This window comes from Callithrix jacchus, chromosome 9 (genome assembly GCF_049354715.1).
Source record: "Callithrix jacchus isolate 240 chromosome 9, calJac240_pri, whole genome shotgun sequence".
NCBI classification, from domain to species: domain Eukaryota; kingdom Metazoa; phylum Chordata; class Mammalia; order Primates; family Cebidae; genus Callithrix; species Callithrix jacchus.
In genome coordinates, this window is record NC_133510.1 from 39,813,229 (window position 1) to 39,840,749 (window position 27,521).

The following is a 27,521-nucleotide window of genomic DNA, read 5'->3' on the forward strand; positions in this document are numbered from 1 at the left end:
TGGCTGGATTTGGTGTGCTGGTGTTTTGTCAAGCATTTTTTAGTCTATATTAATAGAAGATCCTGGTCTGCAGTTTTATTTTTATATGATGTCTTTGTCTGGCTTTGGTATCAGGGTAACACTGATATCACAGAAAGAATTGGAAAGTGTTCCCCCTTCTTCTATAGCCACTCCAGCATTGTCATGTTTGCCATTTAAATGATACGTCTTTGTCTATTCTTTTACTTTCAACATAGTTTGAACCTATCTTTGATTTAGATTTCCTCTGCAATAACCAATAATATTTTATGACCATGAATAAAACTGCATTTATCTTACTAGCTGCTTTTTTTAAAAAATTGAATTATAAACCTTTGTTTTCCCAATAACACCTTCTCATTTCTAGATACTCTCTGGTTCTTTTGCTGGCAATAAACCTTGGTATTTTTGCTTAATTTTGTTTAACTTAGAATAAAATTTGGTCACCATATATGTTGAGCCCATATTTTTTTCTTCCCTCCTCTGGTCTGTGAAATCTGTAAGTCTAGGAACCACCAAATTATAGGATTTCCAAGACTGGGTTAGAGATATGTTGTGCATGAAACAAGACATAGGTTGTATCTCTGGGAACAAGTTTGTTAAACTTATGAATAAACTAACAAAATTTTGTCAGTATTTTTGCTTTAATTCAGATTTTGTAAAGAAATTTTAAAACCAAGATGGAAACCATATCAAAATCACGACTGTACATTGTGAAAACTGAAAACCATCTATATGCCCAATAATATAGATTGGTTAAATTACAGTATATTTATATAATGGTTATCTATTTAAAATCATGCTTTATAATAGTATTATACAGACATGGAAAGATGTTCAACTACAGGTCAACTTGTCATGTTCTGGTGACTGCCACCTCCTCTAACTCTGGGTGTGTTACAGCTTCCCAAGGTGGTTTTAACATCCCTATTGGCTTTCTTTAATCCTGCTCACTTTTTTGGTAAATATTCCCTTCATTAAATTCTGTTCAGCCACCTCACTTCAGTGAATTATCTCTTGCTGGCTAAGACCCTGAAAAAGGTTATTAACCATTAACACAGATTAATGGTGAAATTACATCATTATTCTGGTTGGTGAAATTATGATGAAATTACAGAGAAAACAACAAATGCCTGTTTGTTTTTTTTTTAAATAAGTATTACCATGATAGGTGCACTATACCTAATAATAGTGAGGGCTACCATTAACTAATTATTAGTGAGTTAGTTGTATACTGTGCTTTATAAATCACTTCCTTTAATCCTTTAAATAATTGTATAATAGTTACCATCACCTCCAGTTAGACATGAGGAAACATTAAACATTTTTTATTATTGTGAATTAATATAGTTTCATTGTTTTTCTTTTATAGATCATTCACGAGAAGTGTTAGAACAATTAGTAGGCCCAAACAAACTAAAGCAGGTGACATGGACTGTTTATTGATGCTTTTTTGAAGATGACCAACGCTAGGAAAGCTTATCAAAACCACTTTCCCAGGAAACCATCTATAGAGATTTGAATTCTACTTAATTTAACACTAATTTTAATTATTTCATTGTCCTTAAGTTATAACTCTCAGAGAATTAGTTAAGTCTGTATATACATGGTTTGTGCTTTATTCTTAAACATCTTAATAGTGCTATTATTCAATATCTGTTGGATGAATCATTATTACTTTTGAAACCATAATCCTAGCATGAACTCTGATCTATTTCAGGGGGAGGGAGAGTGTTGGATTTTGTTTCTTAAATAACAAAGTTTAAAATGAACAGTTTTCCCTTGAGATTTCCTTCTCCTATGTAGCTATGTGAGCTATTGTTACAAGAGAAATTTACCTGTATGTATAAACCTTGGGAGAATCTAAGTAAAAGTATTTCTAAAAGCATAGTTTACCTTCCTGTTTTCTGGCTCTTACCTTTCTGGAGTATTTAAATGCCGATTTGCCAAAAGCAAACCTGAATATCAGGCCTGTTAATTCTTCAAGAAGAATTTAGGTATTTGTTTTGCCGAAACGAAGTAACTTATTAGCCATTCAGCATATTAGTATGGCAGAGACTTTTGCCCAGCCACTTATTTCATTGATTTTTATGGCTACTCTTCCCAATTACATTTTATTCATCTGTAAGCTTTTCTTCCCTAGCAAAATTACATTCAAAAATGTATAAAAATAGTGAACACAGAATATCACTGCAGAGATTTGTATCCTCAGGTTCTACTGATTTCACACTGTGAAATAAACAGCAAAGGTCTTAGTTTTCAAGTAAAAACTCTTTGGTAATCACAAAATTACCTGACACATATCATGCTTAAATTAACCTCCAAGTTTAGCATATTCAGTTTGCCATGAGCCTGTCTTGTTGGGATTTTCTTAAAAGATTTCTTATTTTGCCTCTGATGTAGTGAAAAACAGGGAAACTATGCTAACTTTCTTGTGTATGTTTGGGGGGTACTTATTCAACTCCATTTCTTATCCTTATTATTACTTTATAAATGTGATGTGTGTATAGTGTGGATATATATGTTGCCACTGCAAAGGTGGTACATATGTATATATGTGCAAAATGGGTAAGGCCTGGTCTATCCATGACACTTTTCTAAAGACAAATTCAATAAAATTTAATACTGAATATTTAACCAAGTCAATTGCATTTTCCCCTTTTTGCAGAAACTAGTTTCGACATCTAAGTTGTAAGCTTCTTCGGGTCTGTGAAGGATTTATCTTCCTAAAACGGTTTCTAGTTTGATCTTCTTCCTTTTTGATATCGCTAGTTGTATTAGCTATTTCTTATCACTCTGTTTAAAATATCTGTACCCCATTCAGTACCCAGGATTCCCCACCACCCTTACTCTTTTTCTCCTTGCTACCTGTCACCATCTGATGCCTGTTTTATTTGTTCCTTAGGTCTCCCCACTCAAGAATATAAATTTCATAAGGACAAAATATTTATCTTGTTTTTTCATTGCTATATCCCCGTATCTCCAGTGCCTGGTAGAGAATAAACACTCAACTATTCACTGAATAATACAGAAAAATAAAGGATGAAAAAAAGAAACACCCAGTAATACCCAGCCTGGCCAATGTAGCAAGACTCCATCTCTACAACACATAGAAAATAAAAAAACTAGCCAGGCATCATGGTGGTGCATGCCTGCAGTCCTAGCTACTCAGGAGGCTGAGGAAGGAGGGTTCCCTGAGCCTGGAAGATCAAGGCTGCAGTGAGCCATGGTCACATCACTGAAGTCCCGTCTGGATGAGAAAGCAAGACCTTGTCTAAAAACAAAAACAAAAAAACCAACAGCAACCAAAAAAAAAACTTTTCCAGTCTCTAGTCTGATTTATATTTTCTAATATAAAGAAATTGGAGCTGGGCATGGTGGCTCATGTCTGTAATCCCAGCACTTTGGGCGGCTGAGGTGGGTAGATTACCTGATGTCAGGTGTTCAAGACCAATCTGGCCAACATGGTGAAACCCCATCTGTACCAAAAATACAAAAAATTAGCCGGATGTGGTGACACATGCCTGTAATCCCAGCTACTTGGGAGGCTGAGGCAGGAGAATCACTTGAACCCAGGAGGCAGAGGTTGCAGTGAGCCAACGTCACGCCATTGCACTTCAGCCTGGGTGACAGAGTGAGACCCCCATCTCAAAAAAAAAAAAAAAAAAAAAAAATCGGAAGTCTTCACTCCCATCCTCACAATAATAAAAAAAGTGAATAAACTGAAAAATCAGCAACACTTAGACCCATTAGAGAATTAAGGTTAAAGAGAAAATGCCTCACAAATTAGGGAGGCAAATAAAAAGAACCACAGCTTACAGGGAGTAGAAGCCTGTTGCTGGAGCCAGTACCAGTAGGAACATTTATGCTGTAATTCCTGAGTTGCTGCTGGAGGCTCTGTGTGGATGGACTTAAGAATCAAAAGCTCCAGCCCCACGCAGGCTCATGCCTGTAATCCCACCACTTTGGGAGACTCAGGTGGGTGGATCACCTGAGGTCAGTAGTTCAAAACTAGCCTGGCCAACATGGCAAAACCCTGTCTTCACTAAAAATGCAAAAATTAACTGGGCATGGTGGCAGTTGCCTATAATACCAGTTACCTGGGAGGCTGAGGCAGGAGAATCACTTGAACCCAGGAGGCAAAGTTTGCAGTGAGCCAAGATCATGCCATTGCACTCCAGCCTGGATGACAGAAGTGAAACTTCATCTCAAAAAAAAAAAAAAAAAAAAAATGAATCAAAAGCTCCAGGAGTCTGTCCACAAATGTTATCTAACCATGTGTGGCAACACTGCAGTTACTCTGAACCTATTCTGCTTTTGGGAGCTGCCCAATTCACAGATTTTTCTTTGCTCAATTAAACTTTGTTAAATTAAAACAAACTCCAGGGGTGTCTGCCCACTCATAGGGCAGACACCACACTTTTATAGTTTTACCTCCAGAATACCTGCCAGGTTCTCAGGTGAAGATCAGAGAAAAATCCCCTCTTAATTCTGGTACAAGAATGGGGAAAGTAACCATTTTGCAATATGCCCAAGTGTTCAATTCTCCTTAACAAAAGCCAGCTCTCAAGGGAAACTATTTTACCAGAGCCCAGCTGACCTAGGGGAAAGGAAGTACCCAACTCCAGCTGCCTCTAGCCTTCCTGTCTCACCAAATGGACCAAAAATAAAAAATAAAAAGCTGAAAGCACTTGTGAAGGTCATAGCAGGGGCACAGGCTAACTTAACTGACTGAGACTTAATCACAGAACTACAGAACATACCTTCTCCCATACCTTATTATATCAATTAGGCTATTGTATAATAACAGGGAATTACAGGTGAAAAAACTACAAGCCTCAGACTCTACATAAGAAGGAATCTCTAGGGAAACTCAAAGATAACAGGGGAGATAATAGCAAGGACACTATAGCAAGGAAAATTTAGCCTGTAACACCTACACTACAGCAAACGGTAGCCCTACCCAGATTTTAAAACCTAACATTACCTTAGTTTGGCTGTTTCTTTTATCCGATATATTATGTCCAGCTATCAACAAAAAATTACAAGGCATGCTAAAAGACAAAATGTCTGAAAAGACAAAACAAGCATCAGAACCAGACTCAGATATGGCAGAGATTTTAGAATTATCAGATCACAAATGTAAAATAACTGATTAACATGCAAAAGGCTCTATTGGAAAAGCATACAACATGCAAGAATGATGGGTGACATAAGCAGAGATAGAAGCTATAAGAAAAAATCAAAAGGAAGTGATAGAAATAAAAAACATTGTCAGGCCAGGCATGGTGGTGCACACCTGTAATCCTAGCACTTTGGAAGGCCAGGGTGGGTGGATCACCTGAGGTCAGGAGTTCACGAACAGCCTGGCCAACATGGTGAAACCCTGTCTCTCTTTTTTTTTTTTTTTTTGAGACAGTCTCACTCTGTTGCCCAGGCTGGAGTGCAGTGGCACGATCTTGGCTCACTGCAACCTCCGCCTCCCGAAAACCCTGTCTCTACTAAAAATACAAAAATTAGCCAGGCATGGTGGCACATACCTATCATCCTGGCTACTCGGGAGGCTGAGACAGGAAAAATGCTTGAACCTGGGAGGCGGAGGCTGCAGTGAGCTGAGATGGCACCATTACATTCTAGCCTGGGTGACAGAGTGAGACTCCATCTCAAAAAAAAAAAAAAGAAGCCCAGAGTTCCAGGCTGCAGTGCCCAATGATTAAGCCTCTGAATAGCCACTGCTTTCCAGCCTGGGAGCAAAGTGAAACTCCGTCTCTAAAAAAAGAAAAAATACATATATAGTATTCTTCTATGTTTTGTTTTGTTTAATTCAAAGTTACATCACAGCTGCCCTCAACTATAGAAATGGCTACAATGTCTAATTCCTCTCCATTACTTAAATGCTGCCACCAATGAGTATGGCATTGTATAATCATATTCCTTCAGCAGTTAAAATAGAAAAAATTGCAGATAGAGATGTGTATAATTGGCATGCACAGAAATGCAGAACCAGTTACATGACAAAAGTAGACTAAACTCTAAACCTTCATATTTAGAAACAAGATTTGCCATTTAACGAGAATTACATTTATTAACCTGGAGAGTATCTCCTATAGAGAAAACTTTTAGGATCAAATTCAAACATTACTATATTCATACTTGGAAGCACTTTGACAACTCAAGGCTGAAAATCCCACACTGTGCTTGTTGTCAGTCCATTGTTTTCCTGCCTTGTAGGCTCCGGAAGTGAATATTCTACCACTTTGTGCAGGTGGTGCTGAATGCTGTGTCCACTGAACTGGGGCCGCCCAGGGTCACCAATCAGTATTCGAGTTCCATAGGTCCAGAAGCAATTCTTCAGCCACTGATGAAGACTATCTGCAAGGTTTTCATCATAAAACATATCGCCAAGAACAATAAGGTCCCACTTATCTTGTTCCAAATTCAAAATGTTTTGGATTAAAATAGGAAAAGGATTCAGTTGGTTCAATTCACAATTTAGTGTAATAGCCATTCCTGCAACTTAAAAATAAAAGCACAAAATGAATTGTGCTGTTATAATTCCCTGATTAAATAATTTAGAAAATTTGCTAATATATTTTTCTCCCTTTTTGTTGAAAGTTGTTTTTTAAAGAAGTGTAAAGTTTATGCCAACATAAGCTGTGCTGCAATTTCCAAATATATGACTAGATATCCTGAAAACAAAACAATCTAAAACATCTAGAAATGCCAGGATTTTAGGAACATTTGCTGATCTCATTCACCAAGAGATTTTGGTTTTTCACTGTGGACAGGGAAACAAGCCTTGGGCTTGATTGAGCCTGGCAATAAATCAGAACTGAGACCCCTCTATAAAATAAAGGTTTCCAAGGGCTATATCCTCAGTGAAAGGGTAGACAAGAAGAAAATCAGATCAAATAAAAACTTACCTGACTCAACCTGGATTCTAATGGAATAAAAATCACCCTTGAAGACAGGCCAATACTCACTTGGGTTTGGGGTTAAATAAACACTATTTCCTTTTTTTTTTTTTTTTTTTTGAGACAGAGTCTTGCTCTGCCACCCAGGTTAGAGTGCGGTGGTGCGATCTCGGCTCACTGCAACCTCTGCCTCCCGGGTTCAAACGATTCTCCTGCCTCAGCCTCCTGAGTAGCTGGGATTACAGGTGCATGCCATCACGCTCGGGTAATTTTTGTATTTTTCATAGAGATGGGGTTTCACTATGTTGGTCAGACTGGTCTCGAACTCATGACCTCGTGATCTGCCCACCTCAGCCTCCAAAAGCGCTGGGATTACAGGTGTGAGCCACCGTGCCCAGCCAAATAAACACCATTTACATATTTCAGGAAATTCCTAGCCAATACATTAAGTGTTCCCTCCAGGATGTCTGGCAGACATAAATCCTCTTGGGTAAAATGTACCATCAACTCAGACCTGAGAGGATTCCTATAGATAATGTCCCAGTACATACAGATTCACAAGTATCTGTATGTACTGGGACATTATCTATAGGAATCACAAAATACATGTAGCTTAGATAAGCTACCACACTAAGCATATGTATACATTTATCCTGGAGGGGAAAAAAAAAGATGAGCCTTAAATATTGTAAAATATGAATCCTTACTAGGGTCTATGTCATTGGCCAAGATCCTTGATGCCCCACTCATCTTCGCAGCAATAGCTGTAGCTCCACATCCACTCCCAAGATCTAATACAGATTTTCTTCTGACAACATCAGGATTATCCAAAAGATACCTAAATTAAAAAGAAAGGAGAAACATGTCTCAGAGAGATGAGAAAAGGTAAGAGGCATCTAAAAAAAGAAAAGGAAAGAAAACAGATGTCTTTAGGCTGACTTGACAAAAGAAATAGTGGAACTTAGCAGAAGAACTTGGTCCAACCTTGGCAAGTTTGGTCTGACTAGAGTGACACAAAAAGTCCATCTCCAGAGCTGGGCAGAGGTGGCAAAAGAAATAACCTAGTCATTTGGTCTTTCTCTTCAGCATAGTACCACACAACTGACCAATCAATTAAAGTCAAGTCAATTAAAAAAAAAAGTTGTAGGCTGGGCATGGTGGCTCACCCCTGTAATCCCACAACTTCAGGAGGCCAAGGCAGGCGGATCACTTGAGGCCAGGAATTGGAGACCAGTCTGGCCAACATGGCAAAACCCCATCTCTACTAAAAATACAAAAGTTAGCCAGGCATGGTGGCATCCACCTGTAGTCCTGTTACTCGGGAGGCTGAGGCAGGAGACTCACTTGAACGCAGGAGGAGGAGGTTGCAGTGAGCCGATATCAGCCTGGGTGACAGAGCAATACTCCATCTCAAAAATTTTTTTTTAAATAAAAAATACAAAAATTAGCTGGGCATGGTGGTGGGTACCTATAGTCCCACCTACTCAGGAGGCTGAGGCAGGAGAGGTGCTTGAACCCAGGAGGTGGCGTGAGCTGAGATCACGCCATTGCACTCCAGCCTGGGTGACAAGAGCAAAAACTCCGTCTCTAAATAAATAAACAGCTGCTACCTGTCTTCAGCTCACAGTTGCCACGCAGAATCCCTGCTTACCAGGTATCCTGTTTTTCAAAGCTAAGTCGATTTTTACATGAAATCTCTCCAGTTTTAAATATCAGCAACTAATTTTTTTGCAGTTTACAAGTACAGGCCAAACAAAACACACCTATGAGTCACCAATTTATGACACCTAATTCAGTCTCTTAAAGAAGTTGATTTTATCTCAAGTTGATAAACAGTCACTTTAATAGACAGACATCAAGATGTCTGCATCCTAAAAATAGGATGTAACTAAATAAAGCTTGAACGTCTAGTAACATAACAATCAGAAAATTGGCATTATTTTGTACCAACTGGAAAGCTTTCCATTTCTTGGAATTTCCCCCAAAAAGCTCTATGTTTGCATTTATACACTTAATTTAAAACTACATATAAAAAATAAATAAATAAAACTACATATAACACTAATTATATGGGCTATACCATTCCTGTGAAACAGAAGTCCTTATCACATTTTTTTTTGTTCCACAGCTTTATAACCCCAGGGCATAAACAGATGAAATCATTTACCAATCCTACAACAAAGACCAGATCAAAATGCTAAAAGGTCTTGCCTTTATTTCAACAACTGTGTTTCAATAAAAAGTACAGTGTGGCTATGCCAGAAAATGCCCTAAGACCTCTGCAATATGGGAGAGAAGGCAGGGAGTGGGGCTTAAAATACAGATTCAAGTCCAGAGTTGGCCCAAGTTTTCCATAAGCCTCTAGAGAAAAGGGATATTTTTTTCTCCTTTTTTTTTTTTTTGAGATGGAGTTTCGCTGTTGTTGCCCAGGCTGGAGTGCAATGGCATGATCTTGGCTCACTGCAACCTCTGCCTCCCAGGTTCAAGTGATTCTCCTGCCTCAGCCTCCAGTACCTGGGATTACAGGCATGAGCCACCATGCCTGGCTAATTTTTGTATTTTTAGTAGAGACAGGGTTTCCCGTGTTGGTCAGGCTGGTCTTGAACTCCCAACGTCAGGTGATCCACCCACCTCGGCCTCCCAAAGTGCTGGGATTACAGGAGTGAGCCACCACACCCAGCCTCTTCTTTTAAAAATGGTGACAGGGTCTTGCTCTATTGCCCAGGTTGGAGTGCAATGGCGCAATCATAGCTCACTGTAACCTAGAAATCCTAGGCTCATGTGATCCTCACATCTCAGCCTCCTGAGTTACTCAGATTACACAGGACACACCTGGCTAATTTGAAAAAAGGTTTTTTGTAGAGATGGGGTATCACCATGTTGCCTAGGCTGGTCTTGAACTCTTGACTTCAAGCTGCCCTCCTGCACTAGCTTCCTAAAGCATTGGGATTACATGCACTGCACCCAGTAGAAGAGGGAATCTTTGAGCAGCACACACTCACAGCTACTATTCTATGAGAAAAGAAGCAACACTGGAAGGAATGTGAGGTTGATGGAGTGACATTCACTGAATTAAAGGAGAGCTGAAGGACTGGGGGTTTAGGTTCCATCTAGGAACTCTGCAATAGTCATGCACTATGAACCATGAACCTCATAACAGGTGAGATTTCTGGATCATGTATAGCTATCCAGGCTCTTGACAGTTGACTCTAGGATTTCTCATGGGGAGATAGCTACTTGGGAAAATACCTTGATAGGCTTGGGTTACAAGGGGAAATTATGCAACAAAGCAACCAAAAATTATGGCTAAACTGCTATACATAAGAAAATAAGGCCAGGCTCAGTGGCTCATGCCTGTAATACCAGCAATTGGGGTTGGCTGAGGAGGCCAGGAGTTTAAAACCAGCCTGGGCAACATAGCAAGATCTTGTCTCTGCGCCCCCCCCCCCCCCAAAAAAAGGAAAGAAAATAAGAAGACTTTTTGGTTGCTGTTTTGTTTTTGAGATAGGCCAGGCAGGAGTGCAGTGGCATGATCACAGCTTACTGCAGCCTCAACCTCCCGGGCTCAAACAATCCTCCAGTCTTAGCCTCCCAAAGAACTGAGACTACAAACATGAGCCACCATGCCCAGCATTGTTCTGTTTTTTTTTTTTTTGTAGGGGCTGGAGTTAGAGGGGACTGAAAAGGGCAAAGATTTATAGCAGCCTTAAAGGTTCCCATTTCGATAGGGTAGTACCTAGACAGGGCTTGGCCTCCTGGCCAGTAGATTGCCCAGTAAGGATCACTGTGGGGCCACAGGTCAGCTCTCTCCCACCAGAATTTGCATCTGGGGGTCAAAAGCCGCAACTGGATTTCAGGGGTGAGGCTGCCACTGCTGGTGACTTCAGTGTTCTCCTCCAGGAAGGCCTTTTTTTCAGGGTCTGAAAAGCTTCCAGCTCCTCTCCAGGGACACCGGCCACAGGGAAACAAGAGAAGACCACTGCTTTGCACAGCCTGCAGGAGGAGACCACAGCGGCTCCTGGGTGCTTTCCAACCTAGACTCAGAGCCATCAGTCCTTTTCCCAAACGAAGTTCCGTCAATGTTCTATTGATAATGGCTGCTCCTCATGGAGAATTAACAAGGGTTTGTCTCCCACCCTGATCTCAAGTGGGATCTCTTGCTCTCTGTAAAAAAAAAAGAAAGAAAGAAAGAAAATTCTGAGGAAGAGCAACATTTCTAGAACCTATGATATAATTAGAAAATATTACAGTATAAGCTCTGTATCTGATGATTCACATGTGCAAGTTCATTTCAGATGAAAGCTTTGGTGCATCAATTTGGGAAAATCCAATCTTTTTTTTTTTTGAGACAGAGTATCGTTCTTGTTGCCCAGGCTGGAGTGCAATGGCATGATCTTGGTTCACTGCAACCTCCACCTCCGAGGCTCAAGGGATTCTCCTGCCTCAGCCTCCTGAGTAGCTGCAATTACAGGTGACCGCCAACACACATGGCTAATTTTGTATTTTTAGTAGAGACAGGGTTTCTCCATGTTTGTCAGGCCGGTCTCAAACTCCCAACCTCAGGTGATCTGCCTGCTTCAGCCTCCCAAAGTGCTGGGATTACAGGTGTGAGCCACCCTTGCCTGGCTGAAAATCCAGTCTTTTTAAATGATACCTTTTCACAAGAGAATCCTTTTAGTTATTTAACACAACAAATATACAAGCATTTGATTTTGAAAGAATCCTCAAGAAAATGTCTCTTACATGAAATCAGGGACACAGTCATCCCTCAGTATCCTCAAGGGATTGGTTCCAGTATCCCTTGCTTCCAGAATACCACAATCAGAGGATACTCAAGTCGCTTATATAAAATGACATCATATTTACATACAAACTAGGCATATGCTGTGGTATACTGTACTTTAAATCATTTCTGGATTACTCATAATACAACAATGTAAATGCTATGTAAATAGTTGTTACACTGTATTTTTGTGCTTTTTTTTATTGTTGTATTGTTATTTTATATTGCTATGTTGTTACATTGTTTATATTGTGGGCCAATTGTACCTTTAAAGTTCTTTCATAAATTTAACAAAGTAGGCATGCTTGGTAATTCTGTACAAAATAACAGAAGTCTTCTGTCTTCAGGAAACTTATATTGTAGTGGTGGGATAAAGTAGTTAACCTGGCAGACAGTTTTTGCCTTTATGAAGTCGAGCCAAGAGTTCTGGGGGGTAACGAACTGTAATTGTCTATTGTCTATGGGCAGAGATACATTAATACAAATTATATAGACTATTTCATTAAAGATTGTCATATCATAAAAGAACATCAACTCCTAAATCTCTTTTTGTAAAAGTATCTGACAGTTCAATTTTACCAAGCCTAAACTGAAAAGATTTGCTCCAATAGAAAAACACCCATGCAATAGATCACTAAGACTCGTTTTAAATATATATATATATGTATATGTATAGAAAAACACCTGGTTAAGAATAAATGACAATGAGGAACAGCAACTTAAACACAACTTATACACCCAGTTGTTTGGGGACCTCGGATCTCTTCTGTATACATGTTTTAAATAGTCTTAAATCCACTGAAGTATTTAGAATAGGGTCAAAAATCCAAAGGCCTACAAGGGGCTGGACATCATGAGTGATGTAGGCTGTAAAATAACAGAGGGGCTGTGGCAAGCTGGAGACTATTTTCAAACAGTTCAAAAGGGCCGGGCGGGAACATGCTGCTGGATCCTCCAATTTCTCAAAATCATAAAAAAAAAAAATGTAGATATTGACATGTTGGCTTCCTTTTTTTTTGAGACAGTCTCTGTCGCCCAGGTCGGAGTGCAGTGGCCCGATCTCGGGTCACTACATCCCTGGTTCAAGCGATTCTCCTACCTCAGCCTCCCGAGTAGTGAGATTACAGGCCCGTGCCACCACGCCCAGCTAATTTTTGTGTTTTTAGTAGAAACGAAGTTTCATCATGTTGGCCAGACTGGTCTGGAACTCCTGACCTCAAGTGATCTGCCCGCCTAGGCCTCCCAAAGTGCTGGGATTACAGGAGGGAGCCACCACACCTGGCCAGCTTCCTCTTTTAAACATCAGCAGCTCATTCAAGGATCAAAATGGGGCAGGCCAAAATGTACGTCAGGTCCTAGCTTGTGAAAGCGGAGACTTTCAGGGGGTGGGTTAGTTACCCCACAACAATGTCCCGGGAGCGCAGGGGTCTCTTTGGGCCTGGTATCCCATTAGACTAATTCTGTTAAGCAGTACCAGCCTGTCACTTGAATCACACAACAGCCTAAGGTTTCAAAGTAACCCAGAGCAAGTATGAGATTATTTTGGATTTGGACCCCATGTCATTTAGACCGGAGCTTCCCTCTCCCGCTCCAGCACCAATGAGGCATGGGTTATGAAGTATGTGACTATGGTAGCCACTTGGTATTTCTGTTAATGAGAAAGAGCGGGATGAAAAGGTTTATTCCAGAAAGTGCAGACGATGGCGTCATTCTCCTCCAGAGGCGGGGTGGAGTCGATCTTAAAGGGGCAGTCACCGTCCTGTCTGTCTCCTTACCTAGCTTTGCTGACACCGCCCTCGGAAGTAAAGAACAGGGCTCGCCTGTCACTCGCCCTAGCGACTCTGCCCACTTATTCTTGACATTTTCAGGTCCCCGCTCCCAAAAACGAACCACGCGCTAGCAGACGGCGGCAGCCCGGGCGGGGGCGGGGAGGCCCGCGGCCCCTCGTGGCCCCGCCCTCTTTCCCAGCAGCGCTTTCTTTCTCCTCCACTTTCTTAAAGGGGTAGAAGCGCGAAACCGAAGGGCGCCCTGACCTCGCCTGGAAAAAAAGGGAACGTTAAATTCATGTGCACTGTTTGTCGAACTTTGATTTCTAAAAAACTCATTCTGAAACTATGTATGTATGCAACACCTACTGTGTGCCAGTCGCACTTCCAGGCACCGGGCATAGAGTGGTGAACAAAATAGACACAGTGTATTAAAAAAAAAAAGACACAGTATAAGCCCTTTGTGCTGCCTACATTCAACTGCGATTAAATCATAATGAATGTCCTTTCTTTTCTAATAATTTTCATAAATGGACTATCAATTTATTTGCAACCTAAATCACTCGAGTCTGGATCTATATATATCCACCTTTCAACTGGACTCACATGCCACTGTCCCCTCAACTCAACACTCAAAGTTAACTCACCATCTCACCTGACAACAATTAAAACCTGCTGTGGAGTGCTAGAGGGGGGAAAGTGGTCCAAAACTAAACAACAGGAAAATCGTGTTTCTGCATCTTAGTCTGCAGTTTGAGAAATGCACTGGCACCCGCCTATTCAAAATTAGAATTTGTTGCTTGGGTGTTCTGTTCCTGCGATGGGTATAACAACTTTCTGTCTTTCCATGTAAACTAGAATCCTGAGGAACTACTGCAAGGAAAGGAAACTTCGTTATTCCAGTCAACAGCCCCAGATGCCGACTTATCATTTCCTTTAGTTGAGTAGCGTATTTGCTATATTATTGTTGATAAGCTACACACCTTGCATTACACAGTATTCTTTTGATTTCCTACATGATAACTCATATATAATGTGTTTATGACACATTCATCCACTTATGAGCTGTTTTTTTCTTAGTTGCTGATGTAAACTCTTGTTTTCTCAACTATAATAACTTTTCATTATCACACACTCTCCGATTCTCCTGCAAGGCAGTGAACCTTGATGCATGTTCAAGATCAATTTGTCTAAGAAATATTGTTATTAACCAGCTTCTGTGTTCTATCCCAATGAATAGTTTGAACATCCCAGTTGCTGCCTGAGAAACCAGAGAGAACCCTCTTTTGTAAAGAGGGTTTCTAGTAAAAAGCTTGGTAGTCAGTCATCACTGAGGATGCATTTGATAATGTTTGGATAACTCCTTATTCAAAACTTGCAACTTGGCTGAAGGGACTGCAGCATGCCATTCCTGTTCCATACTCTTTTTAAAACTGGTCTAGTTCTTTCCATCCCTCCTGCCATTGCCTTAGTTTGGCATTATAATGGCTTGCCTGGGTTCCTATAACTGGTCTATTCTGCCTTCCTCAAGACTATTCTTTATATTGCAGCTTAAATGATATTTTTTTCTTTTTCTTTTCTTTTTTTTTTTTTTTTTTTTTTTGAGACAGAGTCTCACTTTGTTACCCAGGCTGGAATTCAGTGGCATGATCTTGGCTCACCGCAACCTCTGTCTCCTGGGTTTAAGCAATTCTCCTGCCTCAGCCTCCCAAGTAGCTGGGACTACAGGAGCCTGCCACACCTGGCTAAATTTTTTTGTATTTTTAGTACAGATGGGGTTTCACTATGTTGGCCAGGCTGGTCTTGAACTCCTGACCTCGTGATCCACCCTCCTGAGCCTCCCAAAGTGCTGGGATTACAGGCGTGAGCCACTGCACCCAGCCAATGATTTTTTCTTGAAATTTAGATTCCATAGTCTAGAAAAGGCCTACCCTTCCTATAATCCCAGATGTACCACGAAAAACGGGGACATATGGATTTTCTTTTCTGTTGCTTGGTGTTGATGTGTTGTAACTTTTTTAATAGAAAAGACCATCTAGATTTTAACAAAATTGACCCACACACATCCAATCTGCCTTGGTAACTGATAACAATTTGAGCTGTTGTCTATCCTTGTGATTTTTTACTTCAAATACCTGCCCTATATTTTTGTTTAAAAAGCCAGTTCTCTAATAATTAGTCCCTCTTGCAGGTGCAAATATTCCCAGTTGGGCGGTGGCTCATGCCTGTAATTTCAGCACTTTGGGAGGCCGAGGTGGGCAGATCATGAAGTCAGGAGTTTGAGACCAGCCTGGCCAACACAGTGAAACTCCATCTCTACTAAAAAATACAAAAATTAGCTGGGCGTGGTGGCAGGTACCAGTAATCCCAGCTACTCGAGAGGCTGAGGCACAAGAATCGCTTGAACCCAAGAGGCAGAGGTTGCAGTGAGCCCAGATAGTGCCACTGCACTCCAGCCTGGGCAACAGAGCTAGACTCCATCTCAAAAAAAAAATTATATTCCCTACCCAACTTTAAGAGTTTTTTGGTTTTTGACAAGTTATTCAATTACACTTATTACCTATATAATCTTGGATACATTACTAAACCTTCCTAATAATCAGTTTCTTCATCTATAAACTAGTGATGATAATAATAATGTTTTGGGAAGATTTAATAAAATAAAAGCACGGGGTGTTTAGCAGAGTTCCTGGCATATAGTAGGAATAGCTAAGTGTGCTATTGCAGTGATGATCATTATTGAAACACAGAGATGGTGTTGATGAGCAGCAGATCAGGCTTTCAGTTAAAGGTGAGAGGATCAGACTTGAATTTTAGAAAAATGTTTTATGCTGCAGGTAGCAAAGAGTCTAGAAGGAGGCAAGACTGAAAACAAGAAAACCGCCATTGGAGGATATTAAGGTAATCGAAGCAAATAATGGAGGCAGAACTAAGGTAACTGCAGCAGGGACGGAAAGAATTGGAACATCTGAATATGATTAAGGATGAGCTCTCAGCATGACTTGGAAACTAATTAAATAAACTTGTTTAACCATAATGATAGCCAACCTAAGGGCAGGATGGTTTCTCTTGCTCAACTCGACTGGCCTGTGCTGTTAATCACCAGGCTATCTGAATGTGTTCTCCCTTGCTTAAAACCTGCTCTTGCTCCCCAGACCTTCAGCGGGAGAGCCAGATTCCTGACCACAGCTTTCCAGGCCCTTGCTGATCAGTCCCGACTTAACCTATCCTGCCTCTTCTCCTCCTACAGCACCTTGTTCTCTCATCCCTAGGCCTTGTTGAAGATGGAAAACTGCCACTGCCTCTCACCCACAACCGCTCCTCACTGTCCAAAGCACCTCCTCATACTTCAAAACTCAGCTCAAAGTGAAGGTCCTCTGAAAAGTCTTCCCCAACACACCAGCCTACACACTCATCTTCCTCTATTCTTAGCTTCCTATGGGCATGTTCAACAAGAATATCAAGGAGAACTGGCATCGCTTAGATTTGAAAGCAGACCATTTCATTCCTCTTTCAGCCTCCAGCACAATAGTTAGACACTCAATAAACTCTGTTAAACGAAAGAAAAGGCAAATAAATGAAAATAACAAACATTACATATCAGTATGTCATTTTTAAAATTTAATTTTAACGGCTTTATTGAGGTATATTTGACAGTTTTGCATTGGCAATTTTGCATGTTTACAGAATGCAATCTAACGTCCTGACATATGTGTTGTCAATGCAAATGAGAGGCTGAGGCAAGAGTCTCAATCAATCCAGGTCTACTGAGCCAGAGCTTGAAGGTGTGCCCAGGAAATCCCTGAGTCACAGAAACGTGAGTCTATGGCCTGTGCTCCTTGCGAGGGGTTTCAGGGGACTTGGTGTTTACATATTTCTTTAAGAGAAAAGGCATATAGAAAAGAGAGATAGGCAGCGAAGCAAATGATGACATTCTTGTGAAATTTTAATTGGTGCCCAGTAAATCCATGCTATACATGAGCTAAGGCAAACATTCAAAAATAGGGAGGAAAGGAAGAATTCATTATGCAGACTTCTCAGGATAGGGAGAAGAATAATGGATCTCATCTTGCCTTTGTTTTATACTTGGGAAGATAAAGCTTATAACTGACACCCTCAGTGTGAAATTTACCAGACTTTAGGTTCCTGGACAAGGAATTAGACTTAAGTTGCAGACTGAAAGTGACAATTGACATGTCCTTGTTTATGGAAGGATTTATTATACACCTTGAAAGGTTTAGGAGCCAGGAAAGAATTTTTTTATGAGCAATTGTGAGGGCAGTCATCTGGAGATACCTGAGACTCTTTCCTTTTGTTAGGGATCTGGCTAATGTATAGCACTTTGACACAAGGTTTTGAAGTAACCAGGCTTAAATTTCCCTTTGGCATAATGAGTTTGGGGGTTTTAAGATTTTTATGTTCCTTTCAGTATACACCTATGAAACCATCACCAAAATCAAAATGGTGAACATATTCAGTGCTGCTGTGTAATTCCCTCCAGTTCTTCCCCCGTCTTTTTTTCTTCTTCCTTCTTTTTTTTTTTAGTTCAACAGAATCCAGCTCTGTCACCCAGGCTGGAGTGCAGTGGCATGATCTTGGCTCACTACAACCTTCTCCTCCCCTGTTCAAGCAATTATCCTGCCTCAGCCTCCCAAGTAGCTGAGATTACAGGTGTGCACCATCACACCTGGCTAATTTTTGTATCTGTAACAGAGACAGGGTTTCACCATGTTAGCCAGGCTGGTCTCGAACTCCTGACCTCAAGTGATCCACCCGCTTTGGCCTCCCGAAGTGCTGGGATTACAGGCATGAGCCATGGCACTCAGCCAGTCCTTCCCCCTTCTTGGATTTCTGTCACTATAGATTACTTTGTTTTTTCTAGATTTTTGTATGCATGCAATTGTATACACTTTATACTGTTTTTGTCTTATTTCTTTCACTAGTAATTATTTTGATTCATCCATGTTTTCTGCATCAATAATTTCCTCCTTTATATTGCTAAGTAGTATTTCATTGTATGTTTAGATAAACTTGTTAAGCCATGTACCTGTTGATGGACATTTGAGTTCTTTCTTTTACTATTACAAATAAAGCTGTTTTTGAACAGTCGTGTACAAGTCTTTGTATAGACTTATGCTTTCTTTCCTTTGCATAAATACCTAGCAGTGCAATGGCTAGATCATATAGTAAGTGTATGATTAACTGCAAACTTCTAAAATGATTGTGCCAGCCAGGCACCGTGGCTCATACCTATAATCCTAACACTTTAGGAGGCTAAGGTGGGAGGATCACTTGAGGTCCAGAGTTCGAGAACAGCCTGGCCAACATTATGAAACCCTGTCTACTAAAACTACAAAAATTAGTCGGGCATGGTTGTGGGTGACTGTAATCCCAATTATTCACTTGAACCCAGGAGACAGAGGTTGTAGTGAGCCAAGATCGTGCAACTGCACTCCAGCCTGGACAACAGAGTGAAACTCCGTCTCAGAAAAATAAATAACTAAATAAAATGGTTGTGTCATTTTACATTTCCACCATCGTTGTATGACATTTCCAACTGCTTCACATAGTCAACACTTGCTATTGTCTGTTTTCTTTTCTTTTTTCTTTTTATTTTTTGAGACGGAGTTTTGCTCTGTCGCCTAGGACGGAGTGCAGCAGCATGATCTTGGCTCACTGCAACCTCTGCCTCTGGGTTCAAGTGATTCTCCCACCTCAGCCTCCCAAGTAGCTGGGATTACAGGCACTCACCACCATACCCAGCTAATTTTTTGTAGTTTTAGTAGAGATGGGGTTTCACCATGTTACCCAGGCTGTTCTCAAACTCCTGACCTCAGGTGATCTGCCTGCCTCAGCCTCCCAACATGCTGGGATGACAGGTGTGAGCCACCACATCCAGCCCGTCTTCTTTATTACACCCTCCCTAGCAGGCATAAAGGGGCATCACATTATGGTTTCAATTTGCGTTTCCCTCGATGACTAACAATGTTGGATCATTTTTTCATGTGCTTATTTGCCATCCATATATCTTCTCTGATAAAGTATATATTCAAATTATGTCTCAGGCCAGGCACAGTGGCTCAAACCTGGCTCACACCTGTAATCCCAGCACTTTGGGAGGCCAAGGCAGGCAGATCACAAGGTCAGGAAATCAAGGCCATCCTGGCCAACATGGTGAAACCCTCTCTCTACTAAAAATAAAAAAATTAGCCAGATGTGGTGGTGTGTTCCTTTAGTTCCAGTTACTCGGGAGGCTGAGGCAGGAGAATTGCTTGAACCCAGGAGGCTGAGGTTGCAGTGAGCCAAGATCACACCACTGCACTCCAACCTGGGGACAGAGCGAGACTCCATGTCAAAAAAAAAAAAAAAAAGAAGAAATAGGAGATCAGGCATGGTGGCTCATGCCTATGATCCCAACACTTTGGGAGGTCAAGGTGGGCAGATCATCTTAGGTCAGGAGTTCAAGACCAGCCTGACCAACATGGCGAAACACCCGTCTCTACTAAAAATACAAAGTTTAGCTGGGTGCAGTGGTGTATGCCTGTAATCCCAGCTACTTGGGAGGCTAAGGTAGGAGAATTGCTTGAACCTGTGGCAGGCCAATTCTCCCTGACAATCACAAAGACAGGCCTGCATAGCACCCCAGCTACACAAATTCCACAGAGTTGTCTTAATATTGAGCAAATAGTTAAATATAGGGAAATCGGTGCCCAGACAGCAAAGCTAGACAGGGAACACACGGTCAGTCGGAGCCTTGCATGGACTTCTCCCTAACCTGGAGCAAACAAAATAACAGAGACAGTTTTAGGCTGGGCGTGGTGGCTCACACCTGTAATCCCAACACTTTGGGAGGCAGAGGTGGGTGAATCACTGTTAGAGTCACAGCAAGGAAGCCCATAGACTACCCCCTCCCCCACGCATTGTCCGCTGCTAAGCTGAGCTCACAGCAAAAACAGCCTCATGCCTTGCAAACAGGGCACCTGGGTTCCTGGATGCAGTTACACCTGGCTCTTGAACCCAGGATGGTGACCCAATTAAGCAGGATGTTAGCACTTAAGAACCAAGAGGTGGTTTTTCTTAGAATAGCACCTGCTACATGCAAACTCCCTATATAACCCCCACAGTCTGTAGGCCAGGCTGCTGCCTTCACTGCCTGTGGTGAGACAGCCAGCCTGGCAGTTTGAAATAAACTTGCTAAACCTGACCCTGGGTCTGCCTCTCCATCCTTTTGGTCAATTTCACAATCACAAAGTCAGGAGTTTGAGACCAGCCTGGCCAACATAGTGAAACCTCATCTCTACTAAAAATACAAAAACTAGCTGGGCATGGTGGCATGTGCCTGTAGTCCCAGCTACTTGGGAGGCTGAGGCAGGAGAATCACTTGAACCCAGGAGGCAGAAGTTGTAGCGAGCCAAGATTGTGCCATTGCACTCCAGCCTGGGCAACAGTGCAAGACTCCGTCTCAAAAAAAAAAAAAAAGAAAGAAAGAAAAGAAAAAAACAGAGATAGTCTATATTCCTAGCACCAGGACCCATCTCAGGTTGACAAAATCTGAGATGAGTCAAGGTAACAGAGGCAGCTGTTTGAATAGTTCATTGGAAGGTCTAGGGCAGCTCTCCAGACCAAGCTGTAAAGGAGGTAAGATAGAAATAATCACTTCAGGCCGGGCGCAGTGTCTCATGCCTATAATCCCAGCACTTTGGGAGGCCAAGGCAGGCAGATCATGAGGTCAAGAAATCGAGACCATCCTGGCCAACATGGTGAAACCCCGTCTCTACTAAAAAAAAAAAAATTAACTGGATGTGGTGGCACATGCCTGTAGTCCCAGCTACTTGGGAGGCTGAGGCAGGAGAATTGCTTGAACCCAGGAGGTGGAGTTTGCAGTGAGCCGAGGTCGCGCCACTGCACTCCAGCCTGGCGCCTGGCGATGGAGCAAGACTCTGTCTCAAAAAAAAAAAAAGGAATAATCACTGCGGTACCACAGTAGACAGGCCTTGAAGGTACTGGGGCCCTTTTAATAGGACTTAGCAAGCATTATTTGCCTCTGAAGTAGATGAAACAAAATTAGTTACCAACAGACCTTAGGTATAGCATTCGTTATACTGCATATAGGCACATAACCCCAACCTACATAAGCACTAAGAAAAGTAACACTTTGAGTTGGTCTAGCGGAATTATCTCCTGCCTGATCCCTGGGTTACAGCCATAAATTCCCTTCCTTCCTAGTTTGTCTGCTTCTCCTTATTGGGCCTTGAGAAAACGCAGCTGGACCGGCTTGGATTTGGGAACAAACCTAGGGGGTGGAGGTTGAGGTTGCGATGAGCTGAGACTGTCACCCAGGCTGGAATGCAGTGGTACAGAGTGAGACTCAGCCTTTAAAAAAAACAAAAATATAGAAGCTTTGTATCTGTGTGTTTTCTCAGGGTTGGGAGGACAGTAAAGCTAATGGAATGATCTGGAATGATGAAGAAAAAAATAAAATATCTTGCCATTTGGGAGGATAATTTTATAAATTCAACATAATTTGTAAATGTACATATATGTTCTAAATAAATTTGTAGGCCGGATGCGGTGGCTCATGCCTGTAATCCCAGCACTTTGGGAGGCTGAGGCAGGTGGGTCACCTGAGGTCAGGAGTTCAAGACCAGCCTGGCCAACATGGTGAAACCCCGTCTCTACTAAAAATACAAAAATTAGCCAGGCATGGTGGCGGGCGCTTGTAATCCCAGCTACTCAGGAGGCTGAGGCAGGAGAATCACTTGAACCCGGGAGGCAGAGGTTCCAACGAGCCAAGATCACACCACTGTACTCCATCCTGGGTGACAGAGTGAGACTCCATCTCAAATAAATAAATAAATTTATAAATGTATGTCTAATAACAGTTCAGTTTTATAAATTGGCCTTGATATACAAACAAAAGATAAATTGTACCCGAGCAAGTGTGATCTGCCTCTGTCTAGAATGTGCCTCTCCCTAGATTTTTTTTTTTTTTTTGAGACAGTGCCTCATTGACTCTGTCGCCCAGGCTGGAGTGCAGTAGTGTAAGCTCACTGTAACCTCTGCCTCCCAGGTTCAAGAGATTCTCCTGCCTCAGCCTCCTAAGTAGCTGGGATTACAGGCATGTGCCACCATGCCCAGCTAAGTTTTGCATTTTTAGTAGAGATGGGGTTTCATCATGTTGGCCAGCCTGGTCTTGAACTCATGACCTCAAGTGATCTAACCCACTTCGGCTTCACAAAGTGCTGGGATTACAGGCCTGAGCCACCGCACCTGGCCTCTCTCTAGACTTTTGAAGAAGTTTGCAGTTTTGGGTTTTCAGGAGCTTCAGCTTCTCTCTACCAAACTGCCCTACCAACAAATCCACGGCACCCTGTCTATGTAAATTTGTGTTTCCTTTTTTCAGTTCCTTATCTGCAGTTTGCACTTGTTGCTCCCTCAGCAACCAGGCAAACTTTTAAGCACAGGTCACTCCGTCACACCTAAAAATCTGACAACAGACAATATAGAAGACCAGTTGGCTACAAATGGGAATGCTCACTCCCTGCAAAACCCAGAAATCTTCAGCCAGCTAAGGGTGTGGTGCCATCTACTGATAATTTATCTTAACATCAGCCAAGTGTCTCTGAGCTAAAATGGTAAAAGCAAAAACAAAACTGAAACTTCAGTTAGGTATAAAGAGCAAAGATTCTCGCCCACAATGTTATACACACTGGCACACTTCTTTAGTTGTAAGATATGATGGAATATTTATTACTGGTAATAAACAGTTGAGGCTTAAAGTTTTAGAAAGATTTGGTATAATCTGTAACACATTCTCTCTCAATCTGTCCCTCACACACACACGTGCACACTCCACAACGAATCCACCAGCAAATCCAAAATACTGTATGTGCAGAATCTGACCACTGTTCACCACCTGCATTGCTTCCCTGTAATACAAATCACCATCATCTCTAGCCCGGGTTATTGTTGATGGGAGGAAAAATTCTCCTCTACTCTCTTGGGATCTTCTAAGGCCGAGTTTAAAGAATTAGATGGACGGCCAGGCGCAGTGGCTCAAGCCTGTAATCCCAGCACTTTGGGAGGCCGAGGCCGGTGGATCATGAGGTCAAGAGATCGAGACCATCCAAGATCGTGCCATTGCACTCCAGTCTGGGTAACAAGAGCGAAACTCCGTCTCAAAAAAAAAAAAGAATTAGATGGACATAAACCAGATTAACAGACAGTATATAAGTGTTACTAATTTTTACATGTACACGGAGACTCTCACAAGGTGAAAGGGGTGAAGACCTGAAGAAAATGGGCAGGACAGAAAGCTTTATAAAAGCTTTAGACAGAGAAATGATAAATTTATGAAGAAATGATAAGACAAAGGGATTTGGACTGGAGGCAGTAAATCGTGGGGGAATCACCAGGAGATACATGGTGAAGAAGCCGCTACAGTGTCTGGGGTATAATCCCGGGGTTTGTCTTTATGCGCCAGGAAAATTCACGACATGGACACAAAAGAGGAGTTTAAGAGGGGAGGTTTAACAGGCAGAAGAGAAAGAGAAACAGCTTTCTCTATAGAGAAAGGGGTTTCCAATTGGAAAAGACCAGAAGGCAGCGGATGCACCAAAATTTAGTCAGGACTGAGGAGGCGGTCTTATTTACATAGGGCTCACTGATTGGTTCCATCAGGTATGACGTTTACATAGTGCGCAGGGGAAAGCGGGTCACCCCACCCTCATCTTATGGAAATATACTTACGTGTTGACCAGCGCCATCTTGTCTGCTTCTTATAGAACACGTGGTTGACAAAGAGAAGGGAAGATGGAGCCTCCACCTTGAACATGTCTAGTTCCTAGTTCCTGCCGGCATTCACAAACAAGCTCCCAACTTGCTTGTCTATGTCTGCAGCTTGACCTTACGGAATGCTCTTTATTAGAAAGTGATATGGGGCTGCTTTTCATGAAAAATAAAAGCCTTACCGAGGACTCCCATACTGTTAATAGCTGCCCAAGTGATTTCTTCTAAATTCCTCTATCAGTGAAGTGCAAAGCTAGTGAAAGATAAGTGTTTGTTTAATAAGTTTATCTGTACAGGTCCATTGTAGCATCAATTCCCAGTCTCTGGAAATAAGGGTTATTTTCTCTTTCTGGTAAAGGAAGGCAATCGGCTGGGCAGAGTGGCTCATGCCTCTAATACCAACAGTTTGGGAGGCGGAGATGGCTGGATCAGAGCAGGTCTTGAGCCCCTGGGCCTTTGGGCTGGAACTACAGTTTGGGCTCTCCCGAGTTTCCGGTGTCCTGATTCACCCTGCAGATCCTGGGACTTTTCAGCTTCTGTCATCATGTGAACTAATTCCTCCTCTCTCTCTCTCTCTCTCTCTCTCTCTCTCTCTCTCTCTCTCTCTCTCTCTCTCTCTTTCTCTCTCTCTCTCTCTATATATATACACACACACACACACACACACACAAAACCTGTAGATTCCTCCTGTCTTTATATATATATAAAGGTTATACACACACACATACACACACACGTTATATATATGTATGTACAACCTGTAGGTTTTGTTTTTCTGAAGAATCCTAACTGATATAGGCTACTTCAAGCATTCACAGCATGGACAGTGTCCCCTGGCACCGCTGTATTTGCAGCAATAGGTAAGTGAAATTTAAGATTTTAGGACAAATGTGTGAAGGATGCTAGTGAGTGGCTGGGACCAGAACAAAGAGGGTACCTCAAGTACAAGGTGCTCTTTGATCAGGCCAATGACCACTACAGGTTGCAGGGTTGTTTCCCTCCCAGTCAGCCCTGACAACTAAAAGGACATCATTTATGCCAGTGCTCCAAGCCACCCTTCAGCTCTTTTGGTTAAACCAACATGTATTGCTCTAGGACAGGCATGGTGGTGCATGCCTATTATCTCTGCACTTTGGGAAGCAGAGGTGGGAGGATTGCTTGAGCCTAGGAGTTAGAAGCCAGCCTGGGTAACATAGTGAAACCTCATCTCTGCAAAAAAAAAATACAAAAATTAGCTGAGCGTGGTGGAGCACACCTGTAATCTCAGCTACTCAGGGGGCTGAGGTGAGAGGTTCACTTGGGCCTAGGCAGATGAGGCTGCAGTGAGCCGTGATCATGCCATTGCATTCTAGCCTGGGTGACAGAGGGAGACCCTGTCTCAAAAAATATAAAAAAGTCAACAAAAAAACCATTTATGGCTCTGGCATTTTCCACATTTGCTGAAGCACGTTACCTGGCGCATACTGAGAAGACAGAAACCTTGTCTATGGTGCATAATGACCATCGGAAGAAAGGATCCCCAGCTAGCTCCATTGTCACAACTATCAAGAACCTGCTAGGGAGCCAGGTGCTGTGGCTCACGCCTATAATCCCAGCACTTTGGGAGGCCAAGGTCGGGGTATCACTTGAGGTCAGGCATTCGAGACCAGCCTACCCAACATGGTGAAATCCCCTCTCTACTAAAAAAAAAAAAAAAATACAAAAATTAGCCCTGAATGGTGATGTGTGCCTATAGTCCCAGCTACTTGGGAGGCTGAGGCAAGAGAATTGCTGGAACCCAGGAGGTGGAGGTTGCAGTGAGCTCCAGCCTGGGTGACAGAGTGAGAACCTCCATCTAAAAAAAAAAAAAAAAAAAAAAAAAACAATAATAATCTATTAGGGGGAGATACTGTGGGAGAAACAAAAATGAGTAAGACATGGGTCCTACCTTCATGGAGTTTTAATATGAATCTGAGTAGTTTCAAAATATGTCTAATGACACTCAAAATAAGCCTTATGTTACAAAATGAATTCTGTAAAAGTGCAGAGCATCATAGAGGCTCTAAAGTCAAACTTTTCCACCACTTACTAGCTCTGTGAGCTTGATTAGGTGTCTTAAGCTCTCTGTGCTTCAGTGAATTTGTCTGTAAGATGAGAGAACAAGGCTGGGTACAGTGACCCACACCTGTAGTTCCAGCACTTTGGGAGGCCACGGTAGGTATATTGCTTGAGCTTAAGAGTTTGAGACCAGCCTGGGCAACATGGCAAAACCCCATCTCTATTAAGAATACGAAACAAAATAAAATTAAAAAACGAGAGAACAAGAAGTACTTACTTCATAGGTTGTGGTGAGGATTAAATGAGTTGATGTCTATAAGTTCTTAAAGCAAGACCTGGAACATAGAAAACTTTCTATCAATATTAATAATTATTATTATTATTTAAACTACCAACAAATACTGTGTCTCTGCATGAGTCAAAACAACCAAGATTTTTATAAACCGGGCTTATCTCTTGGTTATTTCGGGAGTTGGAATATGTCCCTGCACAGAAACATTGTAATAGATGACACTTGGTTTCCAGGCTCTCAAACAAAAGGCTCTCTAAGCCATGCTATCACTTGAGACTGGCATGTTTTCAGTTTAAAGACAAATTGAAGACCATTCTGTTGTAATAACCAAAAATAAAACGGCACACTGATCAAAAGAGAACCAGCAGCGTTTCATTTACCTTGAAAGTTGGTAATTTAAGAAAAACAGGGTAGATTTTACCAGGAGGAAGAGGAATATAACGATTTATGACAAGATGAAAAGAAACATCTGGGTACTTGAAAGATTTTAGAGGTTGAGTCTCAAGTATTTTTTAAAAAGTTTTATTTCGCCCAGGGACTTACATGGCTTGTTTTCCCCCAGCCATTCCTAGAAGTGGTTTTGTACCTCCACACGGTATTAAAAGCAACAGAAGAGGACAAAAAAAAGATGTGTATACAGGAGGGAGAAATAAATTATCTGCAATGAAATTAACTCAGCTTTGAGAGATAAGGGCAGGATGGAGAGTCTTCAAGAAGAAGTATGAAATATTCGCAGCAGCCCCGACCTCTATACCTTCAATGATTGTGTTACCAGAAAAAGGTCTCTAGCCAGACCCCAAGAGAGGGTTCTTGGGTCTAGAGCAGGAGGAACTTCAAAATGAGTCACAGAGTGCAGTGAAAGAAGCAATGTTATCAGAAACTACTCTATTGGAGTAGGGCATCCTCAGAAAGCAAGAGGAGGA

General features: G+C 41.8%; 2 protein-coding genes across 16 annotated transcripts in view; one reads left to right on the forward strand and one right to left on the reverse strand.

Annotated features, from left to right (window-relative positions):
• Positions 1-18,598, forward strand: part of AMN1 (antagonist of mitotic exit network 1 homolog) — a 78,559-nt gene extending 59,961 nt beyond the window's left edge. For 4 of the 11 annotated variants that reach the window (XM_078338941.1, XM_017976009.4, XM_078338940.1 and 1 more), the window contains one exon: positions 1,391-2,659. In XM_078338941.1, coding sequence (XP_078195067.1) covers positions 1,391-1,464 — 74 coding nt within the window. In that variant the 3' untranslated portion in view covers positions 1,465-2,659. Of the gene's footprint in view, positions 2,660-2,923; positions 3,075-16,318; positions 16,384-16,731 lie in introns of those variants that run through there. The other 7 variants (XM_017976013.4, XM_078338939.1, XM_017976008.4 and 4 more) reach the window with 5 other exon arrangements.
• ETFBKMT (electron transfer flavoprotein subunit beta lysine methyltransferase) lies at positions 644-26,717 on the reverse strand. Of its 5 annotated transcripts, none has more exons than XM_078338943.1 (4): positions 26,584-26,717; positions 10,669-11,096; positions 7,640-7,770; positions 644-6,534 (listed from the first exon to the last, which is right to left on the reverse strand). In XM_078338943.1, exons 2-4 carry the CDS (start codon positions 10,980-10,982, stop codon positions 6,191-6,193), a joined length of 789 nt encoding a protein of 262 aa, XP_078195069.1. In that variant the 5' UTR covers positions 10,983-11,096; positions 26,584-26,717; the 3' UTR covers positions 644-6,190. The 5 variants fall into 5 exon arrangements, with proteins under 5 accessions (XP_078195069.1, XP_009001919.2, XP_009001917.2 ...); XM_009003671.5 differs by lacking the exon at positions 26,584-26,717 and adding an exon at positions 13,491-13,661 and having other exon boundaries at positions 644-6,390; XM_009003669.5 differs by lacking the exon at positions 26,584-26,717 and adding an exon at positions 13,491-13,661.
• Positions 26,718-27,521: the final 804 nt, after the last annotated feature.

What these genes read in the sequence shown, in the direction of transcription:
- ETFBKMT (XM_078338943.1), bottom strand. Translation starts at nt 10,982, where the DNA reads ATGGCTCTGAGTCTAGGTTGGAAAGCACCCAGGAGCCGCTGTGGTCTC. An exon ending in GGAGGCCAAGCCCTGTCTAG is followed by an intron (nt 7,771 to 10,668) that starts GTACTACCCTAT and finishes TTTTTAATTTAG; the next exon opens with GTATCTTTTGGATAATCCTG. An exon ending in GGCCAATGACATAGACCCTA is followed by an intron (nt 6,535 to 7,639) that starts GTAAGGATTCAT and finishes TTTATTTTTAAG; the next exon opens with TTGCAGGAATGGCTATTACA.